Source organism: Coregonus clupeaformis, unplaced genomic scaffold, assembly GCF_020615455.1.
Source record: "Coregonus clupeaformis isolate EN_2021a unplaced genomic scaffold, ASM2061545v1 scaf1868, whole genome shotgun sequence".
In the NCBI taxonomy this organism is placed as follows: Eukaryota; Metazoa; Chordata; class Actinopteri; order Salmoniformes; family Salmonidae; genus Coregonus; species Coregonus clupeaformis.
Window position 1 is genome coordinate 34,787 of NW_025535322.1, and position 27,956 is coordinate 62,742.

The 27,956-nt window shown below is 41.4% G+C and overlaps 1 protein-coding gene across 1 annotated transcript; it reads left to right on the top strand.

Moving 5' to 3' along the window:
• Positions 1-1,108: 1,108 nt before the first annotated feature.
• Positions 1,109-27,903, top strand: LOC121532829 (neuroblast differentiation-associated protein AHNAK-like). Its single transcript, XM_045218877.1, has 10 exons — positions 1,109-1,144; positions 1,544-1,664; positions 1,885-2,057; positions 2,173-8,464; positions 8,576-8,834; positions 13,527-13,672; positions 14,017-14,114; positions 21,723-21,843; positions 22,063-22,235; positions 22,661-27,903. Exons 1-10 carry the CDS (start codon positions 1,142-1,144, stop codon positions 27,572-27,574), a joined length of 12,300 nt encoding a protein of 4,099 aa, XP_045074812.1. The 5' UTR covers positions 1,109-1,141; the 3' UTR covers positions 27,575-27,903.
• The last annotated feature ends 53 nt before the right edge of the window (positions 27,904-27,956 follow it).

Consider the following 27,956-nt stretch of genomic DNA (forward strand, 5'->3'; position numbering starts at 1 on the left):
ACTCCATGGCATTTGGTTTACATCGTTTTCATGCTCATCAAACCATTCAGTGACCACTCGTGCCCTGTGGATGGGGGAATTGTCATCCTATGGGGGCGTAGCCATGGTAGACAAAATATTGGCCAAAATGGAGGCATAGCCATGGTAGACAAAATAATGGCCAAACTAATGGCCTGCCCAGCATTTTATACTTGTCCCTAAGCATGATGGGATGTTAATTACTTCATTAACTCAGGAACCACACCTGTGTGGAAGCACCTACTTTCAATAAACTTTGTATCCCTTATTTATTCAAGTGTTTCCTTTATTTTGGCAGTTAGTTACCTGTAGTTATTGTTTGGCATGTGGCATAATTACATTCAATCTCTGCTCCTGAATTAAAGTTATTCCATTCAAAATGCAACAGAATGATGAGTTGGCTGACTTTAAAGCAATAGGAGAATATTGAAACACATAGTTTAATAAGTCGGAGTGATTAATATTTGTACATATTCATGTTTTGGAGGTACAGAATTTGATGATGAAGTTAATGATGATGATTATGACAATTGTGGAACAAATAATTGTTCATAGAGCAGCAGTCTCACTAAGCATGTGACACAAATCACTTACAGGACTTGAAAGAACATACTGTAAGCGATCGTTTACAAATCACTTTATTTGAGCCCCTGCCACAGCAAGCTTATCATAATACAAAGTGGTGGGTGTGGTCACTTCTGAGTGTACTTTTAGAAAGGAAACACCTGACTATAGTGCACTTGTCTCTATTTCCCTGGAAAAACTTGTTCCTGTTGTTCCCTCCATGGCCCAAGGCCACACCTCGAATACCTTAAAAGTTCAGCTACCTGGGTGTCAACCATGAGCCTATTTGCATATGTAAACAGGTTACCCCTCCATAGCCCCTCTTTAGTTGTGGTTTCAGCTGATTTTGGTCTTTATGGTCAAATGGGTAAAATGAGCTGTGCCATTATTGTCTAATTATGTTCTTTCTTTGCATTTGATACTCTTGAAGGCTATGAAAGTATGCTGCAGTATTTAGGCCTATTTGATTATTATAGCATGAAACCAAGCTAAGCATTTATTTTCAATTGATTCTTTCCTCCTCAACAGGTTTAGACAGAAGAGCTTTTCATAAAGGATAATGGTATGTGAGATCATTCATCCATCAGCCATGATGATAGTAAAAACAAGCATATTCCAACACAATAAGCTAAGCAACAGGAAGTTTACTTTTTGAAAAACACCTATGCCCCAACATTACTTTCTAGAATGTATGCACACATGACTGTAAGTCGCTTTGGATAAAAGCGTCTGCTAAATGGCATATTATTATATTATATTATAGAAGTGCATGCCATTTAAAACATCTATTTAAAAAAGTTACTGTATTATAGATTTTGTAAATTATTGTAAATAACATGTATTTTTAAGTTAATTGTTAATTGTTGGCATTTGATGTTTGGGTTATTGAAACATGACTAATGCTGAGGCCACAAGCCTGTCTACACATTTCTTATAACTATATTTGTATGTCTGGTTTTAGCCTGGTGTCCGCAGAGGGAGGAGCCTCTCTGAGGGGCTGATGCTGGAGGAATCAGAGAAAGGACGATTGGTCGTCTCCAGCGTTGTCGATGGCTCCTTGGCCAATCAGGGGCTCAAAGAAGGTATGATTTTTGAGTCTCTTATTTAATACATCACATTTTTGTTGAGTCTCAAAGCTCCCAAAAAACAAAAAATCTTTAGCTTTCACTTTTGGGATTTTTCTCAGACTTTTGTGCATCAATAAAATACATAGCTGTTTTTAAGGACATGTTTAAAATCATTGACATTTTCAGTCACCAAGCTTTAACTGTGTTTCACTTTGAGAAATGTTTTTTTTTTCAGGAGATGAAATTGTGGGTGCCACAATCAACTTCGACCAACTTTCGAAAGACGATGTGTTTAAGATACTGAAGATGATGGATGATAATGGATTTGATGAGAAGGTTCAGGTTCTGACGAAAAATAATTTGAGCAAGAGTATGGGGACCTTGGATAGCATCAAAGCCCCAGAGGAGGTTTGTGGAATACATTACAAGTCAAACAGAATTAGCTGAATAACAAATAAGTACATTTTCAAAACGTTGTTAGATCAATTATATCCATTGTTATTGGATTGCTTTCTCTTTGCAGATGCTGAAGGATTCCTATAACAGACTCAATGCCAAAATAAAGAAGTTCATGAAGGATGACAGCTCTGGACAACCTACAGGTTCTGGGGGAAGAGGCTCTCCTTACGGACAGGAAAGAGGCAAGGGACCGAGACCTCTCTGGGCCAAGGCTGATGTCAGAGGAACAGACTCTACAGTACCTCATGATGCTCCTGGTGGAGAACTTTGGTTGCCTAATGCAAACATGAGTACATCAGATCTCTCCCTAGCTCATTTGAATGGGTCTTTAGGGGCTGATCCTGATGTAAATATCTCAGATTTACCTTCAGTAGACCTTAAAGGTTCCAAAATAGATATAGAATTGCCAGATTCAGACATTGGTATCCCATCTGGGAAGATCAAAACACCAAGTCTAGGTATGGCTGACTTTTCTGTATCTGGACCAAAAGTTAGGACTCCAGACCTGGACCTCTCAGCAGCTGAGATGTGTCTATCAGACGTCAGTTTGCCTGACCTCAGTACTCCAGATATTGACATACCCTCAGGTAAATTCAAACTAAAGAAACCACATGCAGAACACAAAGCTCCGGATTTCGATGTGGATGCCCCCTCTGGTAAACTGAATATGCCCAAATTTGGCTTCTCTGGCCTAAAAAGACCAGATCTGGGCATTGATGCTGATGTAAAAACACCAAAGCTAAGTCTCAAAGCTCCCAATATAAAAGGTGGGCTAGATGCACCTGACTTGTATTTACCCAAAGTCGACCTGAAATCACCTAAATTAGATGTAAACGCTCCAGATATTGACATCAATGCACCCTCAGAAAAGTTGAAGATGCCTAGATTTGGCCTTTCGGGCCCTACAGGACCAGACGTTGGCATTGATAGAGACTTAGATGGACCAGACCTGAGCTTATTATCTTCCAAATTACAACGGCCTGACATGGATGTTGGTAGCCCATCTGGAAAATTAAAGATGCCAAGTTTTAAGGCGCCAGACTTTGGCTTCTCGGGGCCAGATGTTCAAGGGCCTGACTTAGAGGTAAAGACTCCAGACTTGGAACTTTCAGCCCCCAAGTTTAAAGGGGGAATTAGTCCCCCAGATTTGGATCTGCCAGATGTTGATCTCAAAGGCCCCAAACTAAACTTCAATGCTCCAGATTTTGACATAGATATGCCCTCAGGTAAAGTCAAAGTACCTACATTGAATAAACCAAAGGTTGACCTGAATGCTCCTGATCTGGACATCGATGGGCACTCTGATAAACTGAAAATGCCCAAATTCAATCTCTTTGGCACATTGCCAAAAGGACAAGGTCTAGACATCAATGCAGGTGTGAAATCCCCAAAGTTAAAAGGTGGGATTGATGCCCCTTACATGGATTTATCAGACATGGACCTCAAAGCCCCTAAATTAGATGTAAACACTCCAGATATTGACATTGATTCCCCCACAGGGAAATTCAAAATGCCCAAAATGAAGATGCCTAAATCTGACATGAAAATACCTGATGTTGACATAGATGGAGATCTAGAGGGGCCAGACCTGAACTTGTCTGCACCCTCAATGAATCTCAAAGGTCCCAAAGCAGACATAAACATTCCAAATGTTGACATTGGAAGTCCATCAGGCAAAATGCCAACTTTCAAGATGCCAGATGCTGGTTTCTCTGGACCAAAGGTTAAAGTGCCTGACTTTGAGGTAAAGACTCCAGTCTTTGATCTTTCAGCCCCCAAGTTTAAAGGGGGAATCAGTCCCCCAGATCTGAATCTGCCAGATCTCAAAGGCCCCAAACTAGACCTCAATGCACCAGATGTAAACTTAAATATGCCCTCAGGTAAAGTCAAAGTACCTACATTGAAGAAACCAAATGTTGATCTGAATGCTCCTGATCTGGACATTAATGGCCCCTCTGGTAAACTGAAAATGCCCAAATTTGGACTGTCTGGTACAACGCCAAAATCCACAAAACTGAATCTCAAATCCCCAAATATGAAGGGGGGAATTGATTCCCCAAATGTGAATTTACCAGATGCGAACCTTAAAGCCCCTAAACTAGATGTAAACACTCCAGATATTGACATTGATTCCCCCACAGGGAAATTCAAAATGCCCAAAATGAAGATGCCTAAATCTGGCATGAAAAGACCTGATGTTGCCATAGATGGAGATCTAGAGGGGCCAGACCTGATCTTGTCTGCACCAAATTTGGACATAGAAGCACCCTCAATTAATCTCAAAGGTCCCAAAGCAGACCTAAATATTCCAAAAGCTGGTATTGGAAGTCCATCAGGGAAATTCAAAATGCCAACTTTCAAGATGCCAGGTTCTGGTTTCTCTGGACCAAAGGTTAAAGTGCCTGACTTTGAGGTAAAGACTCCAGGCTTGGATCTTTCAGCCCCCAAGTTTAAAGGGGGAATCAGTCCCCCAGATCTGAATCTTCCAGATCTCAAAGGCCCCAAACTAGACCTCAATGCACCAGATGTAAACTTAAATATGCCCTCAGGTAAAGTCAAAGTACCTACATTGAAGAAACCAAAGGTTGATCTGAATGCTCCTGATCTGGACATTAACGGCCCCTCTGGTAAACTGAAAATGCCCAAATTTGGACTGTCTGGTACAACACCAAAATCCACAAAACTGAATCTCAAAGCCCCAAAGATGAAGGGGGGAATTGATTCCCCAGATGTGAATTTACCAGATGCGAACCTTAAAGCCCCTAAACTAGATGTAAACACTCCAGATATTGACATTGATCCCCCCACAGGGAAATTCAAAATGCCAAAAATGAAGATGCCTAAATTTGGCATGAAAAGACCTGATGTTGACATAGATGGAGATCTAGAGGGGCCAGACCTGAACTTGTCTGCACCAAATTTGGACATAGAAGCACCCTCAATGAATCTCAAAGGTCCCAAAGCAGACCTAAATATTCCAAAAGCTGATATTGGAAGTCCATCAGGGAAATTCAAAATGCCAACTTTCAAGATGCCAGATGCTGGTTTCTCTGGACCAAAGGTTAAAGAGCCTGACTTTGAGGTAAAGACTCCAGGCTTGGATCTTTCAGCCCCCAAGTTTAAAGGGGGAATCAGTCCCCCAGATCTGAATTTGCCAGACCTCAAAGGCCCCAAACTAGACCTCAATGCACCAGATGTAAACTTGAATATGCCCTCAGGTAAAGTCAAAGTACCTACATTGAAGAAACCAAATGTTGATCTGAATGCTCCTGATCTGGACATTAACAGTCCCTCTGGTAAACTGAAAATGCCCAAATTTGGACTGTCTGGTACAACGCCAAAATCCACAAAACTGAATCTCAAAGCCCCAAAGATGAAGGGGGGAATTGATTCCCCAGATGTGAATTTACCAGATGCGAACCTTAAAGCCCCTAAACTAGATGTAAACACTCCAGATATTGACATTGATCCCCCCACAGGGAAATTCAAAATGCCAAAAATTAAGATGCCTAAATTTGGCATGAAAAGACCTGATGTTGACATAGATGGAGATCTAGAGGGGCCAGACCTGAACTTGTCTGCACCAAATTTGGACATAGAAGCACCCTCAATGAATCTCAAAGGTCCCAAAGCAGATCTAAACATTCCAAATGCTGATATTGGAAGTCCATCAGGGAAATTCAAAATGCCAACTTTCAAGATTCCAGATTCTGGTTTCTCTGGACCAAAGGTTAAAGTGCCTGACTTTGAGGTAAAGACTCCAGGCATGGATCTTTCAGCCCCCAAGTTTAAAGGGGGAATCAGTCCCCCAGATCTGAATTTGCCAGACCTCAAAGGCCCCAAACTAGACCTCAATGCACCAGATGTAAACTTAAATATGCCCTCAGGTAAAGTCAAAGTACCTACATTGAAGAAACCAAATGTTGATCTGAATGCTCCTGATCTGGACATTAACAGTCCCTCTGGTAAACTGAAAATGCCCAAATTTGGACTGTCTGGTACAACACCAAAATCCACAAAACTGAATCTCAAAGCCCCAAAGATGAAGGGGGGAATTGATTCCACAGATGTGAATTTACCAGATGCGAACCTTAAAGCCCCTAAATTAGATTTAAACACTCCAGATATTGACATTGATCCCCCCACAGGGAAATTCAAAATGCCAAAAATGAAGATGCCTAAATTTGGCATGAAAATACCTGATGTTGACATAGATGGAGATCTAGAGGGGCCAGACCTGAACTTGTCTGCACCAAATTTGGACATAGAAGCACCCTCAATGAATCTCAAAGGTCCCAAAGCAGATCTAAACATTCCAAAAGCTGATATTGGAAGTCCATCAGGGAAATTCAAAATGCCAACTTTCAAGATGCCAGATTCTGGTTTCTCTGGACCAAAGGTTAAAGTGCCTGACTTTGAGGTAAAGACTCCAGGCATTGATCTTTCAGCCCCCAAGTTTAAAGGGGGAATCAGTCCCCCAGATCTGAATTTGCCAGACCTCAAAGGCCCCAAACTAGACCTCAATGCACCAGATGTAAACTTGAATATGCCCTCAGGTAAAGTCAAAGTACCTACATTGAAGAAACCAAATGTTGATCTGAATGCTCCTGATCTGGACATTAACAGTCCCTCTGGTAAACTGAAAATGCCCAAATTTGGACTGTCTGGTACAACGCCAAAATCCACAAAACTGAATCTCAAAGCCCCAAAGATGAAGGGGGGAATTGATTCCCCAGACATTAATTTTCCAGATGCTGATCTCAAAGCCCCTAAACTAGATGTGAAAGCCTCAGCTCTTGACATCAGTGCACCTTCTGGGAAATTCAAAATGCCCAAATTTAAATTGCCTAAATTCAGAGGCCTAAAGAGACCAGATGTTGACATTGATGGAGACTTAGAGGGCCCAGATATAGATATCAATGCCCCCACAGCTAACCTCAAAGGTCCCAAAACAGGTCTAAAAATGCCAGCCCCAAAGCTAAAAGGGGGAATCAGTCCCCCAGATTTGAGACTACCTAAGGGTCACCTCAAAGGGTCCAAACTAGAACTCAATGCTCCAGATTTTGATGTTGATGCCCCCTCAGGTAAACTGAAAATGCCCAACTTTGGGCTCTCAGGCACTATGCCAAAAGGACCAAATCTGGACATAAATGCAGGTGTGAAATCACCAAAGTTCAGTCTAAAAATGCCAAAGATTAAAGGTGGGATTGATGCCCCTGACATGGATTTACCAGACATGGACCTCAAAGCCCCTAAAGTAGATGTAAACACTCCAGATATTGACATTGATTCACCCACAGGAAAATTCAAAATGCCCAATCTGAAAATGCCTGAATTTGGAATGAAAGGGCCAGATATTGACATAAATGGAGATATAGAGGGACCAGACCTGAACTTGACATCTCCCAAACTCAAGGGTCCCAAAGCAGACCTAAACATTCCAGATGCTGATATTGACAGTCCATCAGGAAAACTTAAAATGCCAACTTTCAAGATGCCAGATTTAGGTTTCTCTGGACCAAAAGTTAAGGGGCCTGATTTGGATCTTTCAGCCCCCAAGTTTAACGGGGGAATTAGGCCCCCAGATTTGGATCTGCCAGATGTTGACCTCAAAGGCCCCAAATTAGACCTCAATGCACCAGATGTAAACTTTAATATGCCCTCCGGTAAAGTCAAAGTACCTACATTGAAGAAACCAAAGGTTGATCTGAATGCTCCTGATCTGGACATTGATAGCCCCTCAAAATCCCCAGACTTGAGGCTCAAAGCTTCAAACATTAAGGGGGGAATTGATGGTCCAGACATGAATTTACCAGATGCTTACCTCATAGCCCCTGATCCAGATCTTGACATCAATGAACCCTCTGGTAAATTAAAAATGCCCAAATATAAAATGCTTAAATTCAGAGACCTAAAGAGACCAGGTGTTGACATTGATGGAGACTTAGAGGGCCCAGATATAGATATCAATGCCCCCACAGCTAACCTCAAAGGTCCCAAAACAGGTCTAAAAATGCCAGATTTGAAGATGCCTGATTTCGGGCTATCTGGGCCAAATGTAGATGAACCTGACTATGACTTACCTGATATTGGTCTCTCAGCCCCAAAGCTAAAAGGGGGAATCAGTCCCCTAGATTTGAGACTACCTAAGGGTAATCTCAAAGGCCCAAAACTAGACCTCAATGCTCCAGATATGCCCTCAGGTAGATTCAGAGTTCCAACCTTAGAGAGGCCAAATGGTAGCATCAAAGACCCTGATTTTGACATCAACACTCCTACATTCAAAATGCATACATTTGGGTTGCCTACTCAAAAAGGACTGGATCATGACATCAGTGCTGAACTAGGTTTAAATTGTCAAAGATGAAAGGTGGGATTGGTTCACCAGATCTGGACCTACCTACAGTTGACTTAAAAGCCCCTAACATAGATGTAGACACTCCAGATATGAACATTGAAATTCTAAATGCCCCACCTCAAAATGCCTAAATTTGGCCTTTCTGGTATGAAAGGTCCAGATGCTGGAATAGATGGAGACATTGATGGACCAGACCTGAGCTTGTCAGCCCTGAAAGTAAACACGGGGATTGATAGTCCAGATTTAGACATAAATGTTCCCTCTGGCCCCCAAGCTGATCTCAATTTGCCAGACTTTGACATTGCTAAACAATCTCGAAAATTCAAACTGCCGTCGTTAAGATTGCCTCAGTTTGGAAGTCAAATTTGAAGGGCAGTACCAGATATGACGTTTCTCCTCCAAAGGCTAAAGTGGATCTAAGAGCATTAGACTCCAATATTAGTCACCCAGATGTCAGCCTGAGCTTGCCCAAAGCTGATATCAGAAGCCCAGAATACAAAGTGTCATCTCATAGTAAACGCAGATCTGATATCCTAGGGGGAGCGCATATAAAAGGTTTGATATTCCAGGTGGCGCACCATATAAAATATCTGATATCCCAGGTGGAGTACATATAAAAGTGCCAGCCCTAAACATAGCCATAGAAGGGAAACTGCCACACACTGATAGGAAGGTCAAAGGAAGTGCCAGTTATTCCATTGCAGATATTGATTTGCCAAAAGTTGATTACCAACTGTCTGGTGTGGATCTGAGAGGTTCAGACCTTAACCTTGATGACCCCACAGTGAAATTCTAAATTCCCAAATCCAAGACTCCTAAATTCGGTAGATATACAACAATACCAGTTATACAATACTTCCCAGTATTAACGCCAGTCCCTAAATTCCCACCCCAAAGTGTGGATTAGTGGTTTCACAGCCAGATTTGAATTCGAGCAGAACTGACTTCAAGGGCAATAAAGATCATAGGAAAGCCCCAGCTGGTGAAACCGACAGATCAAAAAAGTCAAAATCAGTCTAAAATTGTAGTGTGCATGTCAAATTTGACTCATGGTTCAAACCCCAATATTTCTTTAGATCAATCATATTTTGTCACTGTACAGTATTTCCCAAACATGTCAAAGATGATGTACCAGACGGAACTGGGAGCCTGAAAAATCGGCACAAGGAAGAGTCAAACCATAGATCTCATACACTCAGAAGTCTCGACTTCAGTGCATCAAATGTGGACCTTGAAGTTCCAGAAGATGAGAACTCAAAAGGGTCAACATTATGGCTTTCAAAGCTTATATAGCATTCAGACAACTGACTAAATGTCATGCTAGGCTTGTTTGAATCACAATCTTCTGTTGAAACATAATGCAGAAAACTTATATTACTTGCACTTATTTGTACTTTTTGTGTAAATTGATTGATATTTGTTATGAACATGTTGAAAATGAATGTGTAAAGCATTCTCCTTTTGTCCATTTTCTTTTACAAAATGTATGACAAGTTGGTTATATTCTGCTGATAAGCTATTTGAAAAGGTGTTTTTACTGTACACTTGCTATATTACAATAATTTGTTTTATCTTTACATTAATGCAACAAAATAATTAATTCAAAACAACTTCCATATGCATTAGCCTAGGCCACATTATTCTGACCCGATTCTGACAGTAGGCCTTATTTCCCCTATTTTTGCACTTTAAATAACATTTGGCAAATTAATTCTGTCAAGTATGATAAAACATTTAACTCAATTGCTGTTTTTGTATTTTTTATAAGTTTGATTACAAAAATTATAGTATTGCTTCATCTATTAGAGATTTTCACCTCTGCACCACTAGGTGGTAGTCTTATCACACTTTACTTTACACAACATAAACGTCATCAGTACAATACCTTTGGCACCACCGCACTACCTTTCTGATTTTGAAACTGGAAAATGCATGATTGTTTAGAAATATGATCTCTTAAAAGGCTGTTTTAAAGAAATCGCACGTATTTGATTGTCTTAATTGGGTTTACAGAAATGTGTCGTTGCTATATCAGTTCACGTTACAGTGTGTGGTAGAGGCATTACTTAAAGGTTGAGTATTATAACAGGCTAATGCAACTTTATTGAAGATATGTAGTGGCTGATATGACCAATAGCACACATAAATGCTAATCATCAGATGTCCTTTTCTAAGTTGCCTTTATCTTTCTTTGGAGAGAACTCTCTACCCTCGAATGTATGCATCCCTTACAATTTTGTGGACCCTGCAAGACCAAGTAGGTCTTCTGCTTTTTCATTCATTGCCTTCTTATCATACACTTAGCCAGAATAGATTCTGACCCTATGCTTGCTTGCAGCTGCACTGGGGTCAGACAGCCGGTGTGAGATATGTCTCGTAAAACTTCACTCCAGGTATGAGAAATGTGTTGTACTCAGAGTTGTCCCATTAACCCAACTGTTACACCGAGAACATTGAACGACTGCTAAAAAACTAGCAGTCATTCAATGTTCTCAGTGTAACAGTTGGGATAATGGGACAATTAGGAGTACAACGCATTTCTCATACCTGGATTGAGGTCCGTTTTCCGAGCCATATCTCTCACCTGCTCCGCGGCGTCTTAATCTAAACAGGAATCCTGTCCAACCCCAGTGCAGCTGTAAGCAAGCTTAGGGTCAGAATCTATTAAGGCTATCATGCACTATTCATAATGGATCATTGAACTGAGGGTGCGAATTTAACGGGGCAGGTGTCCAAGTTCTATATAGATGCATGTAGACTGCAGGACCCTGTCCAGACACAAAAAGATTCTTCCCTTTTTCTTGAATGCAATGTTGGTCTGTCATTTTCTGAGCATTAATTTCCAACTAGGTCAGATGTAAGAAAGCGATTGATGACTTGTGGTCTCTTTCCAGAGAGGCCCCCTCCTCCAGCAGACTCCAGTCTTCCTGTGTTGAGGAGGTGTGATGCTGCCGTCCCTTTACACCTGAGCCCAGTACAGACATGGGTGGAGACGTTGGAGAGGCGGGAGAGTAAACAGTTGGGTTTGGTTGAACTCCACCCTGATGTCTTTGCAGTTCATACCATGTAAAACTGTCAATGTGTAGCCATTGTATTTACATTTAAAGGAGTAGTTCATTGTTTTACAACTTGATGTTAGATGGTTCCTCACCCTGAAAGAAGTCTATGGGCCAAGAGAAACTAATCCATGGTTCAGTTTTCTTTAACCCCCCTATGGTCGATCGCCCCCGCATAAATCTAATTAGCATAATAAAATAATCCCCATCAAAATCAGTCAGTTTAAGCTAGAGATATCTATTTTTTCGCATTGGATGCGTCTCAATCCACCGCATCCGCCTATGTCACACTTCCGCATCAGTGGTGAAAGGTGACAGAGCTAGAGCAGTGTTTGTCAGACCATGAGACATCCCGAACAATCAGTCTTCTCACAAAACTATTATGACCCCTCTATGGAAAGATGAGACTCTCACGAACACGATGGTGTTCTCCGTTTTGCTCTACGAGCCCCAAAACGTATTGGGACTCCTCTGAAGTCGGTACAGCCGATCTGCCAACTTCTGTCTGTAGTGTCCAAACAGTTTGGGCGACACACTAATATGACCCCTCTTTGGAAAGCTGAGACTCTCATGAACACATTTTGCTCTAGGATGCCACAAGACTTGTCTGAAGGTTCCCTGTACCAGTAAAAATTTTTTACAGAAGTATATATGAAGATAGTGGTTAAATACATGTAAAAATATTAAGAAATACGTTTCCTGATCTTTCTTATCTCTCAGATATAGGAGAGAAACTTCAGAACAAACTTCCTTTAGATGTTTTGGGGGACTATCTGTTGTTCCATGTAGTGAATCTGTTATTCAATGTGTTTGTATGGGCTAATAGCAGTAAGGGCAAAAAAAAATCAGCACATTTCTTTTGTATATATTTCTTTCATACTTCAAGGGGTCTTAAAATTCCATATCAAATAGCTAAATGATCCTTGGTATGACCTCCTTTAAACAATTCCAATTTGTACTTTGGACACATACGAGTATAGGATGAGTCAACATTATTTGGGTATGAGTTAACTGAATATGAACTTTTAAAAGTGAGATTTTCACTGGACAGTTACTTTACGGGCAATGTTCCTGCGATCGCGGAGATTGCATTCACTGTATATGTCGGCTCAATTGAAATTACCGTTAAAAACCGCATTGTCGGCTGTCCAGCACCGTGCTACGGATAGAATTCCGGCCAAAAAGTATATAATGCTCATGTAACATTATAATTGTGTTCCTGGACGTACCTGGATGATGGTGATCTGTGTATCTAATAGGCCTTTACAGTACCAGTCAAAAGTTTGGACACACCTACTCATTCAAGGGTTTTTCTTTATTTTTACTATTACGTGAGCAGTTATGGTGTGGGGGTGCTTTGCTGGTGACACTGTCTGTGATTTATTTAGAATTCAAGGCACACTTAACCAGCATGGCTACCACAGCATTCTGCAGCAATACGCCATCCCATCTGGTTTGGGCTTAGTGGGACTATCATTTGTTTTTCAACAGGACAATGACCCAACACACCTCCAGGCTGTGTAAGGGCTATTTTACCAAGAAGGAGAGTGATGGAGTGCTGCATCAGATGACCTGGCCTCCACAATCCCCCGACCTCAAACCAATTGAGATGGTTTGGGATGAGTCGGACGGCAGAGTGAAGGAAAAGCAGCCAACAAGTGCTCAGCATATGTGGGAACTCCTTCAAGACTGTTGGAAAAACATTCCAGGTGAAGCTGGTTGAGAGAATGCCAAGAGTGTGCAAAGCTGTCATCAAGGGAAAGGGTGGCTATTTGAAGAATCTCAGATATAAAACATATTTTGATTTGTTTAACACTTTTTTGGTTACTACATGATTCCATATGTGTTATTTCATAGTTTTGATGTTTTCATTATTATTCTACAATGTAGAAAATAGTAAAAAATAAAGAAATACCCTGGAATGAGTAGGTGTGTCCAAACTTTTGACTGGTAGTGTATATAAATAGTTTTTTGTGTAGAGATACTTTTTGGCTCTCCCTGCAGGTCTATGCTGGCCATCATCCCCCAGGACCCGTTCCTGTTCAGTGGGACGGTGAGGGAGAACCTGGACCCATGTGGACGTCACCCTGACCCCCGGCTACTGGAGGCCCTGGAACACTGTCACCTCAGCCCTGTCATCAACCGCATCGGTGAGAGAGAGGGTGAAGGTGGGAGAGAGGATTGTGCCTGAGGGTAATGTTATGAGGGAAATATAGATGGTGATATTAGACGGGAGATGGATGATAAAAGAGCATGCGAATGAGAGGGTGATATAGCAGACAAGAAATAGGGAGAGCAGTTGAATTAAACAGACATACAGAATGAGAGAGCAATAGAGAGAAGAGGGGTATCAAACAAAGTAAGAGTGAAGGAACAAGGAAGTAAAGAGAGTGAGAAAGGAAGAGAGTGATGGGTAATAATTAGTTCATGTTTGTGTCTGTAAGAGTTTGGTCAGGTGACCTCACTAACCTCTGTGTGTATTTGTGTATCTTAGGTGGTCTTGGTGCTGAGGTGGGAGAGAGGGGCAAGTGTTTCTCTCTGGGACAGAGACAGCTGCTGTGTCTGGCCAGGGCTCTGCTGACTGAAGCTAATGTAAGAACCAGCCTCCACCCTCCATCCGTATCAATTACTGTACTAACATGGCTTTGAATTCATCCATCCGTATCAATTACTGTACTAACATGGCTTTGAATTCGCTGTACCATTATTTCTCAACCATTGTTTCCTCTCTATAGATTCTGTGTATTGACGAAGCCACAGCCAGCGTTGACCAAAAGACTGACAAGCTGCTACAACAGACAATCAGAGAGAAATTTCAAGACCGTTCTCGCCTTTGCCCATAGGTAGATTATTTAGTGAACACAACTTTACATAATTCCTTAAATGCTATATTAGACATTTATACCGAGATATACATAACTTACGTTTTCATGGTACATTTATAACGTAATTTGATGTCACAGTTTATAAAGTCACACCTTGATTCTCTCTCTCTCTGTCAACAGGATCAACACCGTCATGGACTCAGACAGGGTGCTGGTGATGCATTCTGGGTAGGTAGTGGAGTTTGACACCCCTGTTGATCTGTGCCAAAGAGACGACTCCATTTTCTGCAAGCTGGTTGGGGGGAGGGGAGAGTGCGAGGAGAAGCTATCAGAGGACTAATGACAATGAGAAATGTCAATGGGGATCTCTCTTTCTCTCTCTCTGTGTTTCCCCACAGGAGGCCAGTGGTGGTCGGACTGGGTGGACCAACCAACCACCCATCCAATGGTGGTAGAAGTTGGCCCTATAATAATTACTGGTCCAGGGTTAGATTTTTTTCATTCCATGATCGTTAAGGTTAGGATTGGGGGTAGGGTAATCTGATCCTATATCTGTGGTTAACATTTACATTTACATTTTAGTCATTTAGCAGACGCTCTTATCCAGAGCGACTTACAGGAGCAATTAGGGTTAAGTGCCTTGCTTAAGAGTGGAGACTTCTTCCTCGAGGCCCACTGACTGACATTTGACCTTTGACCTCAGAGAGTAAGGTCTGAATAGTCCAACCCGAGCGAGATTATTATTTTACTACCTTTTAGGAAGTTGGGTAAATTTTCTAATCTGGGCGTCGTGGAATTTTTCCACCTTCTATTTGGAAACACGTTAATGGGGTATGAAAGAGCTGATGTAATGAAGAAACATGGAATAAGTACTTTAATTGCTTTTGTATTGAAGGGAGTATTTTATAGCACTATAATGGATTTTGACTGAAAAGTTGTATTCCTAGAGCAAGTCAGTCATTCTCTTTGCAGCATTGTCAATCATTTATGAATGTCTGAGATTTCTCTTGCACCTGGTCTGTTGGCAGTATGATCTTTATAGCTAGACAGAGCACACAATAATGGACATTCTTCACATAGATAAAATGCATGTTTACACACTGTTTGCTGTACGGACGTGCTGCACACTAACAGACTTTATGATAAAGACAATTTAAAGTTGTTCTTTTTCTATTTACCATTCACACACAGCAAATTTGTTTGGATGCTCCTCGCAATATTGTTACATCTGAGGATTTCAAGGCATTCTGTAGTAGGACCACTGTATATCAGTCATTTGAGAATGTTTCTGTTTTGTAATATACACTAATAGAGAACATCTCAGGGAGAATTGTCTTTACGTGCAGCATTTTCAGTTGTGGTCAGTACTCTCCTGTACTGTACACCTTAAAGGTATGGTTACAAAGTTAGAATGTTATACTGTCTCATAAATCAGTTTTATTCAAGTCTTAATCCCTAGATCATGCCACACCTTCATTGTTTTGCCTTATAATTACCATGAGTCATGAATGAACACCAAGCTGCCCCTCCCTTGAAACAAGACAACTCTTTGGCACACCTCTGCATTTTTTTATATTACCAGACTATTTATTTTCCACCTGTCTTGGCGTGGAGAGTGCTCTGTTTTTTTCCTTCTCTATCTCACAGTTCCAGTCTTGAGAGGCCAGGTTTCAGTGATCACCCTGCCTACCTGGACTGGGGACGGTGTGTGGCTGGGAAGGCATGCCGAAGGTGGAACCAGTTTGTCTGCTTTGGGGAGAGTATGCTTTCGCTGACTGAGGCACGGGGTAGGCAGTCCTACAGGAGTACGGAGCAAACAGCAGGGACCGATAACACTGTGTCGCAACTCTCTCACATTGGCGGTTAAACTCTTCAATGGCTGAATAACAAGAAAAAACGCAGTCAAAATAGCCCAATGGAGCCTAAGGTAAGAGTTATTGTCAACTTTTGCTGAAGTACTCCATCCAGACTATATGGTGCCAGGTGCTATTGCCAGTGTTTACGAAGTCCACAATGATGTCATCGTTGTAGTAGCTAGATGAATATGTCAAGTTTGGAACAGTATGTGCAGGTTTGTAATGCAAATGTCTACAGTAACTATTGGCATGGATGATGTTTTAATATGCTGATGTGAAACATTTATACCTGAAAAAAGATATTAAGGATGCATATAGAGTAGGAGAAACCATACATTTTGAAGAGACACTCTGAATTGGCATATTTTTGTACAGTAGTATGTACAGTACATATTAAAAGTTAAATATTCACAAGCATACAGTTTGTCTTGAGTCAATAGAGAGCTCATAAAATACAACATTAGACTTGGAGAAAATCTCAGTCAGCCTCTAATCTCTTACAGCTCTGCACACTGTGAATGAAAGTCAAATAATATGAATTATTTGAACAGAGTAATTGTCAAAGTGCCATGTTTCATGAAATATGATTGCAGCTTTTAGCTTGCTGTCAGTCTACTCTTCTTTATGAGTGCGTATACAGGTAACTGCCAAAATAAAGGAAACACCAACATAAAGTGTGTTAATAGGGCGTTGGGCCACCACGAGTCAGAACAGCTTCAATGCACCTTGGCATAGATTCTACAAGTGTCTGGTACTCTATTGGATGGATGAAACACCATTCTTCCTCAAGAAATTCTGTCATTTGATGTTTTGTTGATGGTGGTGGAAAACGCTGTCTCAGGCGCCACTCCAGAATCTCCCAAGTGTTCAATTGGGTTGAGATCTGGTGACAGACGGCCATGGCATATGGTTTACATCGTTTTCATGCTCATCAAACCATTCAGTGACCACTCGTGCCCTGTGGATGGGGGCATTGTCATCCTATGGGGGCATAGCCATAGTAGCCAAAATGGGGGCATAGCAGTGGTAGCCAAAATAATGGCCTGCCCAGCATTTTTATACATGATGGTATGTTAATTACTTCATTAACTCAGGAACCACACCTGTGTGGAAGCACCTGCTTTCAATATACTTTGTATCACTCATTTACTCAAGCGTTCTCATTATTTTGGCAGTTACCTGTAGTTACCACTCCTAGATGCATCTGTCATAAGGCATTGTTGGGGGTGTGGCATAATTACATTCAATCTCTGCTCCTGAATGAAAGTTATTCCATTCACAATGCAACAGATTGATGAGTTGGTTGAAGTTAAAGCAATAGGATAATATTTCAAGCAACACATACACTGAGTATACAAAACATGAAGGACACCTGCTCTTTCCACGACATAGACTGACCAGCAATGTTCCCTCAAATTCTTTGCGGCACAGAGCAAATTTCAGGTCTGCTGAGCGCAAACTTCAGCGTTGTGAAATTTCTGTGCAACTTCCAGTGCGCATTTACTGTGAACACTGAGGCTGTACCCGCTTCAAGTTACAGTTTTAACAGTGGCCAAGTAAGCTACTGAGGCTATTTGATTATAATGTAGGCATACCATACAGTGGCGGTCAGTGCCGTTTAAGATGAGGGAAGACTATTCTTTTTTTTCATGAGTAGGCCTTATTTCTATTACAGCATATTGGATGACTGTCATTCATATTCCATTCACCCAGTTCATTGTAACTGGGATAGGTTTAGGCTACTACATGATACTCCCTATACCCATCATGAGGTTGCTACAACCTAGCCTATGAATGAAAGTTTACATCGTAGGTGCACACAGGTCGAGAGAAAAATTAGAGATGACAGACAGTGACACATGGACACACAGTTACACATTCAAAACTGCCTTGCACACTTCTTGCCTGCTTCTAGCTGATATAGGGTGTAATCATTAGTCCAACAGTTGCAAACAAGAGTTTCTATTGGACAAATTCAGGTATGTTTATCCCCGCTTTGATCCGTTTGCTTCCGTTTAAGAAATTGGCGGAATGAATACACCCCTGATCACACGTAAACACAGTTCACTTTCATAGCAGCCACGTTGTATTCCTTCTCGCATCTATGCGCTCACCTCCACTCACATTTTCTCTTCGCTCGTGGACTTCAATGCACAACACATCAGCTGTATGTGACCAGGTGAAAAAACCTTTCCAAGCCAAACCATATCATAACTGTTACATCATTGTCACCATATTAGCTAAAGTAACGTCATAGTCAACATAGCTAATAGAACTAACATGCAGTAACGTTACAGTGTGCAGTCAGTTTAGCACTTACACCGGCGGGTCCCGGTGGCAAAATTGTGTGTTTTAATCAATTATTTGGTGACGTGATTATATTTAGTAAAGTTTAATCTAAAAAGGATCACTTTAAAAAAAAATATTTTTATGAAATTCACTGAGGATGCTCCTCCTCTTACGAACCTCCACTGCTACCAGAGTGGCCTACCATCAAAACAATGGAGAAAATACATCCCATAACATTTTAACATGAAAATAGCCATCATTCAACCTACAGTAGCAGCCAATGTGTGGTGTTCAATGTAGGCCTACATTCCATAAGACTTTTGAAAAAAACATGCAGGGCTTGACATTAACTTGTTTATCCACTTGTCCTTCAGACAAGGGAGGTGACTGAAAATGTTGTTGTGTTGTTTGATGCAAGAAACCACTTTACAAAAATAAAATGAATTATTATTTCTATACCAGACAAATTATGCTACCCTCAGCCTATTGGCTACTTATATTTTAGTTTATTCAAGCCTGTTTCAAAATACAGCTCTGTTTCAAAATTAAGACAAAAAAAAGCTCTTTACCTGACTGGCTTTTCAAAGATGTCTAAAAATGGACATGTTTTGTGCTCTTGTAGGAAGCAATCACTCCCCTATTGCTGACTACAAATTATCTATAACTGGGCTAATAACTCACTAACTAGCAAAAGGATATAAACAAAATGTGCACACATGGCTACATGCAGCTCTTGCTTTGATCTCAAAACAAGCACATGCTGTAAACACAGTCAAGTTCAAGGTAAATGGCACAGATCCATATATGCAATGGTCTATTTGCATATAGGCCTACTACAGCTCTGATTACATCCCTCCTCTCTCCCTTTCCTCCACTGACGCTGACCAAAAAGGGTCACCCGTCTTCCAGCTGATGGCAAAACTCGAGTTGCACCGCATTATTTCTGCCTCATGGCCAAATTAATGTTGTTACATTAACATTTACATTTACATTTACATTTACATCATTTAGCAGACGCTCTTATCCAGAGCGACTTACAAATTGGTGCATTCAACTTATGATAGCCAGAGAGACAACCACTTTTTTTCTTATGGGGGGGAGGGGTGGGGGGGTGTAGAAGGATTACTTTATACTATTCCAGGTATTCCTTAAACAGAGTAAGTGAACAGAGTAAGTGAAATATTCCTCGATATTAAAAAAGAACCAAGCTGCTAATAATAACAACAACACAAGCCTATCTATACACTTTCCTCCTCATTCATTACTGTTGCAGTGCTTGTTGTAGCGCTGTGTGGAAATAGGAAGAACAAGCATTTTATGGTTTATAAAAGTGTTGAATACAAAGTGTTGACAGTGCTGAATAACATGAACTCACTCATAAAAAAGCAGCTATTTGCTGTATTCGTTGACGATCTCTCCCTAGTCATGGTTTTAAACGTTTTGAATTCTCACAGTATCAATTTTGCTGTAGCTTTCTTTTAGGCCTGCTACGTTTCTGCAGACACCGTAATCTGAGCCATCCGATTGGCCAGCGGTAAACCTATAGTGCACTTGATTTGCTCTCCGGGCCTGCCGGAAAGGCATAGTTTGTACCTTCAGACACATGAAATGGTTCAAAATTGCAACAGTTCTCCTACCCGGCGCGCAGGGCAGCTGAATCGGGTGCACCTACAGTTAACAGCCCGAGATGAATAAAAAAAAATTGGAACACAAGGCTTTATCGTTGGGTTTTTTACATACATTTTTGGAGGTCGACCAGTCGGTCACGAACGACCGGTTGGTGACCACTGCTCTAGAAAGTTGAGTGTTCAAACTCGTGTGCTTCTCTCCGTGGGCTGATATTTCTCCCGGGGCAGCTGCGCTGTAGTCACAGGGCTAGCGCTGTCTAGAGGGAACAATGCTGACCAGGTGAATCCAGCGGAAAGCTATGATCCCTTATTGATGTCACTTGTTAATTCCACTTCAATCGGTGTAGATGAAGGGGAGGAGACAGGTTAAAGAAGGATTTTTAAACACTGAGACAATTGAGACATGGATGTGCCATTCAGCCAACTTGACACATCTGTGGGAAGCATTGGAGTCAACATGGGCCAGCATCCCTGTGGAACGCTTTCGACACCTTGTAGAGTCCATGACCCGATCAATTGAGGCTGTTCTGAGGGCAAAAGGGGGAGTGCAACTAAATATTAGGAAGGTGTTCCTAATGTTTGGTATACTCAGTGTAGTTTAGTAAGTCTGAGTGATTCATATTTGTACATATACATGTTTTGGAGGTAGTTAATGATGATTATTATGATCATTGTGGAATTGGTAGCAGAGCACACAAATTATTGTTCATAGAGCAGCAGTCTCACTAAGCATGTGACACAAATCACTTACATGATTTATACTCCTAATGATTGTTTACAAATCACTTGATTTGAGCCCCTGCCACAGCAAGCTTCTCATAATACAAAGTGGTGGGTGTGGTCACTTCTGAGTGTACTTTTAGAAAGGAAACACCCGACTATAGTGCACTTGTCTCTATTTCCCTGGACAAACTTGTTCCTGTTGTTCCCTCCATGTCCCAAGGCCACACCTTGAACACCTTAAAGGTGCAGCTACCTGGGTGTCAACCATGAGCCTATTTGCATATGTAAACAGGTTATCCCTCCATAGCCCCTCTTTAGTTGTGGTTTCAGCTGATGTTGGTCTTTATGGTCAAATGGGTAAAATGAGCTGTGCCATTATTGTATTTGGGTTTTTTAAATTCTGGAGTGGAAATATTACCTTTCTTTGCATTTGATACTCTTGAAGGCTATGAAAGTATGCTGCAGTATTTAGGCCTATATGATTTGATTATTATAGAATGAAACCAAGCTAAGCATTTCTTTTCAATTGATTCTTTCCTCCTCAACAGGTTTAGACAGAAGAGCTTTTCATAAAGGATCATGGTATGTGAGATCATTCATCCATCAGCCATGATGATAGTAATAACAAGCATATTCCAACACAATAAGCTAAGCAAAAGGAAATTGACTTTTTGAAAAACACCTATGCCCCAACATTACTTTCTAAAAGTGCATTCCATTTTAAAACATCTATTTAAAAATGATTGTAAATAACAGGTATTTTTAAGTTAATTGTTGAAATTCTATTTGATGTTTGGGTTATTGAAACAAGACCAATGCTGAGGCCACACACCTGTCTTTGCACATTTCTTATAACTACCTTTGTATATCTGTTTTTAGCCTGGTCACCGCAGGGGGAGGAGCCTCTCTGAGGGGCTGATGCTGGAGGAATCAGAGAAAGGACGATTGGTCATCTCCAGCGTTGTCGGTGGCTCCTCTGGCAATCAGGGGCTCAAAGAAGGTATGAGTCTCTTATTTAATGTATACCATTTTTGTTGAGGTACTTACGTTTCTTAGAGAAAATGTACGATTTCACATTTTGGATTGTTGTCCGACTTTTGTGTAACAGTAAAATACAGTGCAACAGTGAAAACAATACATAGACACATTTAGAATCATTGAAATGTTCAGTCACCAAGCTTTAACTGTGTTTCACTTTGAGAAATGTAATTTTTTTCAGGAGATGAAATTGTGGGTGCCACAATCAACTTCGACCAACTTTCGAAAGACGATGTGTTGAAAATACTGAAGATGATGGATGATAATGGATTTGATGAGAAGGTTCAGGTTCTGACCAAAAATAATTTGAGCAAGAGTATGGGGACCTTGGACAGCATCAAAGCCCCAGAGGAGGTTTGTGGAATATAGTTAGCAAATAGAATAAGCAGGGGGGGGGAATTCTTTCAGAAAGGTTGCTGGATATAATATGTTGTTTGTTAAAGTTCGAGATGTTGACAATGAAGCCCTTTATCTACTTCCCCAGAGTCAGATAACCTTGTGGATACCATTTTTATGTCTCTGCGTGCAGTTTGAAGGAAGTTGCTAACTAGCGTTAGCGCAATGACTGAAAGCCAGCATGTTAGCTGTTCCTGTAGACTTCCAGTCATTGCACTAATGCTAGTTAGCATTGGCTCGCGAAACTACCTCCAACTTCTTCATACTGGACACAAAGACATAAAAATGGTATCTACAAGTTCATCTGACTCTGGGGAAGTTGATGAAGGGCTTCATTGCCAACATCTCAAACTATCCCTTTAAGGATTGGTTTCTCTTTACAGATGCTGAAGGATTCATATAATAGACTCTACAATGCCAAAATAAATAGGTTCATGAAGGATGACAGCCCTGGACAACCTGCAGGTGCTGGAGAAAGAGGCTCCCGTAATGGACAGATGAAGGGCAAGGGACCGAGACCTCTCTGGGGCAAACCTAAAGTGAAAGGTGACCTCAAACCCCCTGTCCTCACCACGGATTACCCAGTTGTGGAGACACCCAAAGTAGATGCTCCTACCTACCTAGAGTCTCCAGACCTCAAATTCTCTGCTCCAAAGTTAAAGGTGCCTAAACTTGATGTCAAAGGCGCGGTACCTGATGCTCGCGGTGGAGATCTTTCGTTGCCTAATGCCAACATTAGTACATCAGATCTCTCCCTGCCTCATTTGAATGGGTCACTAAACATTGATGCTCCATCATTTAACCTGGAAAGGCCACATCTTGAAACTGATATAGATGCTATCGATGTTCTAGAATTCGATATGTCTTTGCCCAAAGTTGACATCAAAGGCCCTGATGTTGACCTGAAAGTTATAGATCCACTTCCCAAAGTTGGAGGAGATATCAATGTCCCGGAAGCAGAGCTCAATCTACCAGAGGGGGTTGTCACTGGACCTACTTTAAATATCAATGCCCCAAAGCTTGATATTGAAAGAACAGGCAAAAAATTCAAAATGCCCAAATTTAAGATGCCTGACTTGGGTCTCTCTGGATCCAGCGTAAATGTACCCAGCCTTGAGGTTGATACACCAAATATGAGGATCCCAGATAAAGATATGCCAGGAGTTAATCTCAAAGGTCCCAAACTAGATCTACAAACAGCAGATGTCAGCATGATGAATATGCCTTCAAGTAAAATCAGAGTCCCGTCCTCCAAGAAACTGAAAAACCCCAACCTTGATATGGATGTTCCCTCTAGATATTTTGAATTGCCTAAAGTTAGGCTCTCTCGCAGAGTACCGAAAGGACCAGATTTAGACATTGATGCAGTTTTAAAGACCCCAGACATGCATCTTAAAACCTCTTCGATTGGTGCTCCTGACATGAATGTCCCTGGTCTAGATTTACCTTCAGTAGACCTTAAAGGTTCCAAAATAGATCTAGAGTTGCCAGATGCGAACATTGGTATGCCATCTGGGAAGATCAAAACACCAAGTCTTGGTATACCTGACTTTGATATATCTGGACCAAAAGTTAGGACTCCAGACCTGGACCTCTCAGCGGCTGAGATGTGTCTATCAGACGTCAATTTGCCTGACCTCAGTACTCCAGATATTGACATACCCTCAGGTAAATTCAAACTAATGAAACCACATGCAGAACTCAAAGCTCCTGATTTCATTGTGGATGCCCCCTCTGGTAAACTGAAGATGCCCAAATTTGACTTCTCTGGCCTAAAAAGACCAGATCTGGGCATTGATGCTGATGTAAAAACACCAAAGCTAAGTCTCAAAGCTCCCAAGATACAAGGTGGGCTAGATGCACCTGACTTGAATTTACCCAAAGTCGACCTGAAATCACCTAAATTAGATGTAAACACTCCAGATATTGACATTGATGCACCCTCAGGAAAATTCAAAATGCCAAAGTTTAAGATGCCTAAATTTGCCCTTTCGGGCACTGAAGGGCCAGTGGTTGGCATTGATGGAGACTTGGATGGACCAGACCTGAGCTTATTATCTTCCAAATTAAAACGGCCAGACTTGGATGTTGTTAGCCCATCTGGAAAATTCAAGATGCCAAGTTTTAAGATGCCAGGCTTCTCAGGGCCAGATGTTCAGGTGCATGACTTACAGGTAAAGACTCCAGACTTGGATCTTTCAGCCCCCAAGTTTAAAGGGGGAATTAGTCCCCCAGATTTGGTGCTGCCAGATGTTGACCTCAAAGGCCCCAAATTAGACCTCAGTGCACCAGATGTAAACTTGAATATGCCCTCAGGTAAAGTCAAAGTACCTACATTGAAGAAACCAAAGGTTGATCTGAATGCTCCTGATCTGGACATTAACAGCCCCTCTGGCAAACTGAAAATGCCCAAATTTGGCCTGTCTGGTAAAATGCCAAAATCCACAAAACTGAATCTCAAAGCCCCAAAGATAAAGGGGGGAATTGATTCCCCAGATTTGAATTTTCCAGATGCTGATCTCAAAGCCCCTAAACTAGATGGGAATACCCCAGATCTTGACATAAATGCACCTTCTGGGAAATTCAAAATGCCCAAATTCAAATTGCCTAAATTCAGAGGCCTAAAGAGACCAGATGTTGACATTGATGGAGACTTAGAGGGCCCAGATATAGATATCAATGCCCCCACAGCTAACCTCAAAGGTCCCAAAACAGGTCTAAGAATGCCAGATTTGAAGATGCCTGATTTCGGGCTATCTGGGCCAAATGTAGCTGAACCTGACTATGACTTACCTGATATTGACCTCTCCGCCCCAAAGCTAAAAGGGGGAATCCGTCCCCCAGATTTGAGACTACCTAAGGGTCATCTCAAAGGACCCAAACTAGATCTCAATGCTCCAGATTTTGACGTTGATGCTCCCTCTGGTAAACTGAAAATGCCCAAATTTGGTCTCTCTGGTACAATAACTAAATCTCCCAAATTGAATCTCAAAGCTCCAAAGATGAAGGGGGGAATTAATTTTCCAGACCTGAATTTACCAAATGTTGACCTCAAAGCCCCTAAACTAGATGTGAATGCTCCAGATCTCGACATCAATGCACCCTCAGGAAAATTCAAAATGTCTAAATTCAGAGGCCTAAAGGGACCAGATGTTGACATTGATGGAGATCTAGAGGGACCAGACCTGAACTTGTCATCTCCCAAACTCAAGGGTCCCAAAGCAGACCTAAACATTCCAGATGCTGATATTGATAGTCCATCAGGAAAACTCAAAATGCCAACTTTCAAGATGCCAGATTTAGGATTCTCTGGACCAAATGTTAAGGGGCCTGACTTGGATCTTTCAGCCCCCAAGTTTAAAGGGGGAATTAGTCCCCCAGATTTGGATCTGCCAGATGTTGACCTCAAAGGCCCCAAATTAGACCTCAATGCACCAGATGTAAACTTTAATATGCCCTCAGGTAAAGTCAAAGTACCTACATTGAAGAAACCAAAGGTTGATCTGAATGCTCCTGATCTGGACATTAACGGCCCCTCTGGTAAACTGAAAATGCCCAGATTTGGGCTCTCTGGTACAACGCCAAAATCCACAAAACTGAATCTCAAAGCCCCAAAGATAAAGGAGGGAATTGATTCCCCAGACTTGAATTTTCCTGATGCTGACCTCAAAGCCCCAAAACTAGATGTGAATAACCCAGATCTTGACATAAATGCACCTTCTGGGAAATTAAAAATGCCCAAATTTAAATTGCCTAAATTCAGAGGCTTAAAGGGACCAGATGTTGACATTGATGGAGATCTAGAGGGACCAGACCTAAACTTGTCATCTACCAAACTCAAGGGTCCCAAAGCAGACCTCACTGCTCCAGATATGCCCTCAGGTAGATTCAGAGTTCCAACCTTAGAGAGGCCAAATGGTAGCATCAAAGCCCCTGATTTTGACATCAACACTCCTACATTAAAAATGCTCAAAATGCCTACATTTGGTTTGTCTACTCCAAAAAGACCAGATCATGACATCAGTGCTGACATAGGTTTTAAATTGTCAAAGATGAAAGGTGGGATTGGTTCACCAGATCTGGACCTACCTACAGTTGACCTAAAAGCCCCTAAGATAGATGTAGACACTCCAGATATGAACATTGATTCACCCTCTGGGAAATTCAAAATGCCTCACCTCAAAATGCCTAAATTCGGCCTTTCTGGTCTGAAAGGTCCAGATACTGGAATAGATGGAGACATTGATGGACCGGACCTGAGCTTGTCAGCCCCGAAAGTAAACACGGGGATTGATAGTCCAGATTTAGACATAAATGTTCCCTCTGGTAACTTCAAAGGCCCCCAAGCTGATCTCTATTTGCCAGACAGTGACATGGCTATACAATCTCGAAAATTAAAATTGCCGTCCTTTAAATTGCCTCAGTTTGGAAGTCCCAATCTAAGGGCAGGTACAGATATGGACTTTATGAAAACACATGACATTTCTCCTCCAAAGGCTAAAGTGGATCTAAAAGCACCAGACTTGAATGTTAGTCACCCAGATGTCAGCCTGAGCTTACCCAAAGCTGATATCAGAAGCCCAGAATACAAAATGTCATCTCATAGTAAACGCAGATCTGATATCCCAGGTGGAGCGCATATAAAAGTGCCAGCAATAGACATAGATACAGAAGTGACACTGCCACACACTGATAGAAAGTCTAGGAAGGTCAAAGGAAGGGCCAGTTATCCCATTGCAGATATTGATTTGTCAAAAGTTGAGTACGATGCAGGGAAATTAAAAATTCCCAAATCCAAGACTTCTAAATTGAGTAGTCATACAAGAATACCAGACCTTGATATAGACTCAAGTATTCACAGTATTAATGCCTCAGTCCCTAAACTCCCACCCCCAAGGTATGGATTAGAGGTTTCACAGCCAGATTTCAATTTGAGCAGAACTGACCTCAAGGGCCATAAACATCATAGGAAAGCCCCAGCTGGTGAAACCAGCAGATCAAAAAGGAGAAGTCCAAAACAGTCGGAAATTGGAATGTCCATGCCAAATTTCACTCATGGTTCAAACCCAAAAATGTCTGAAGATCAAGAAGGATATTTTGTCACTGTATTTCCCAAACATCTCAAAGGGGATGTACCAGACGGAACTGGGAGCCTGAAAAATCGGCACAAAGAAGAGTCAAACCGTAGATCTCATACAATCAGAAGTCTCGACTTCAGTGCATCAAATATGGACCTTGAAGTTCCAGAAGATGAGAACTTAAAAGGGTCAACATTCTGGCTTTCAAAGCTTATATAGCATTCAGACAACTGACTAAATGTCATGCTAGGCTTGTTTGAATCACAATCTTCTGTTGAAACATAAGGCAGAAAACTTCTGTTACATATAAAACAAGCGTCAGATTATTTGCATTTATTTGTCATTTTTATGTAAATTGATTGGTATTTGTTATGAACATGTTGAAAACTAATGTGTAAAGCTTTCTTTTGTGAAGTGATTTTAAAAAATGATTGAAAGGTTTGTTATGTTCTGCTGATAAGCTATTTGATTGGTATTGGCCTCCCGAGTGGCGCAGTGGTCTAAGGCACTGCATCGCAGTGCTAGCTGTGCCACTAGAGATCCTGGTTCGAATCCAGGCTCTGTCGTAGCCGGCGCGACCGGGAGACCCATGGGGCGGCGC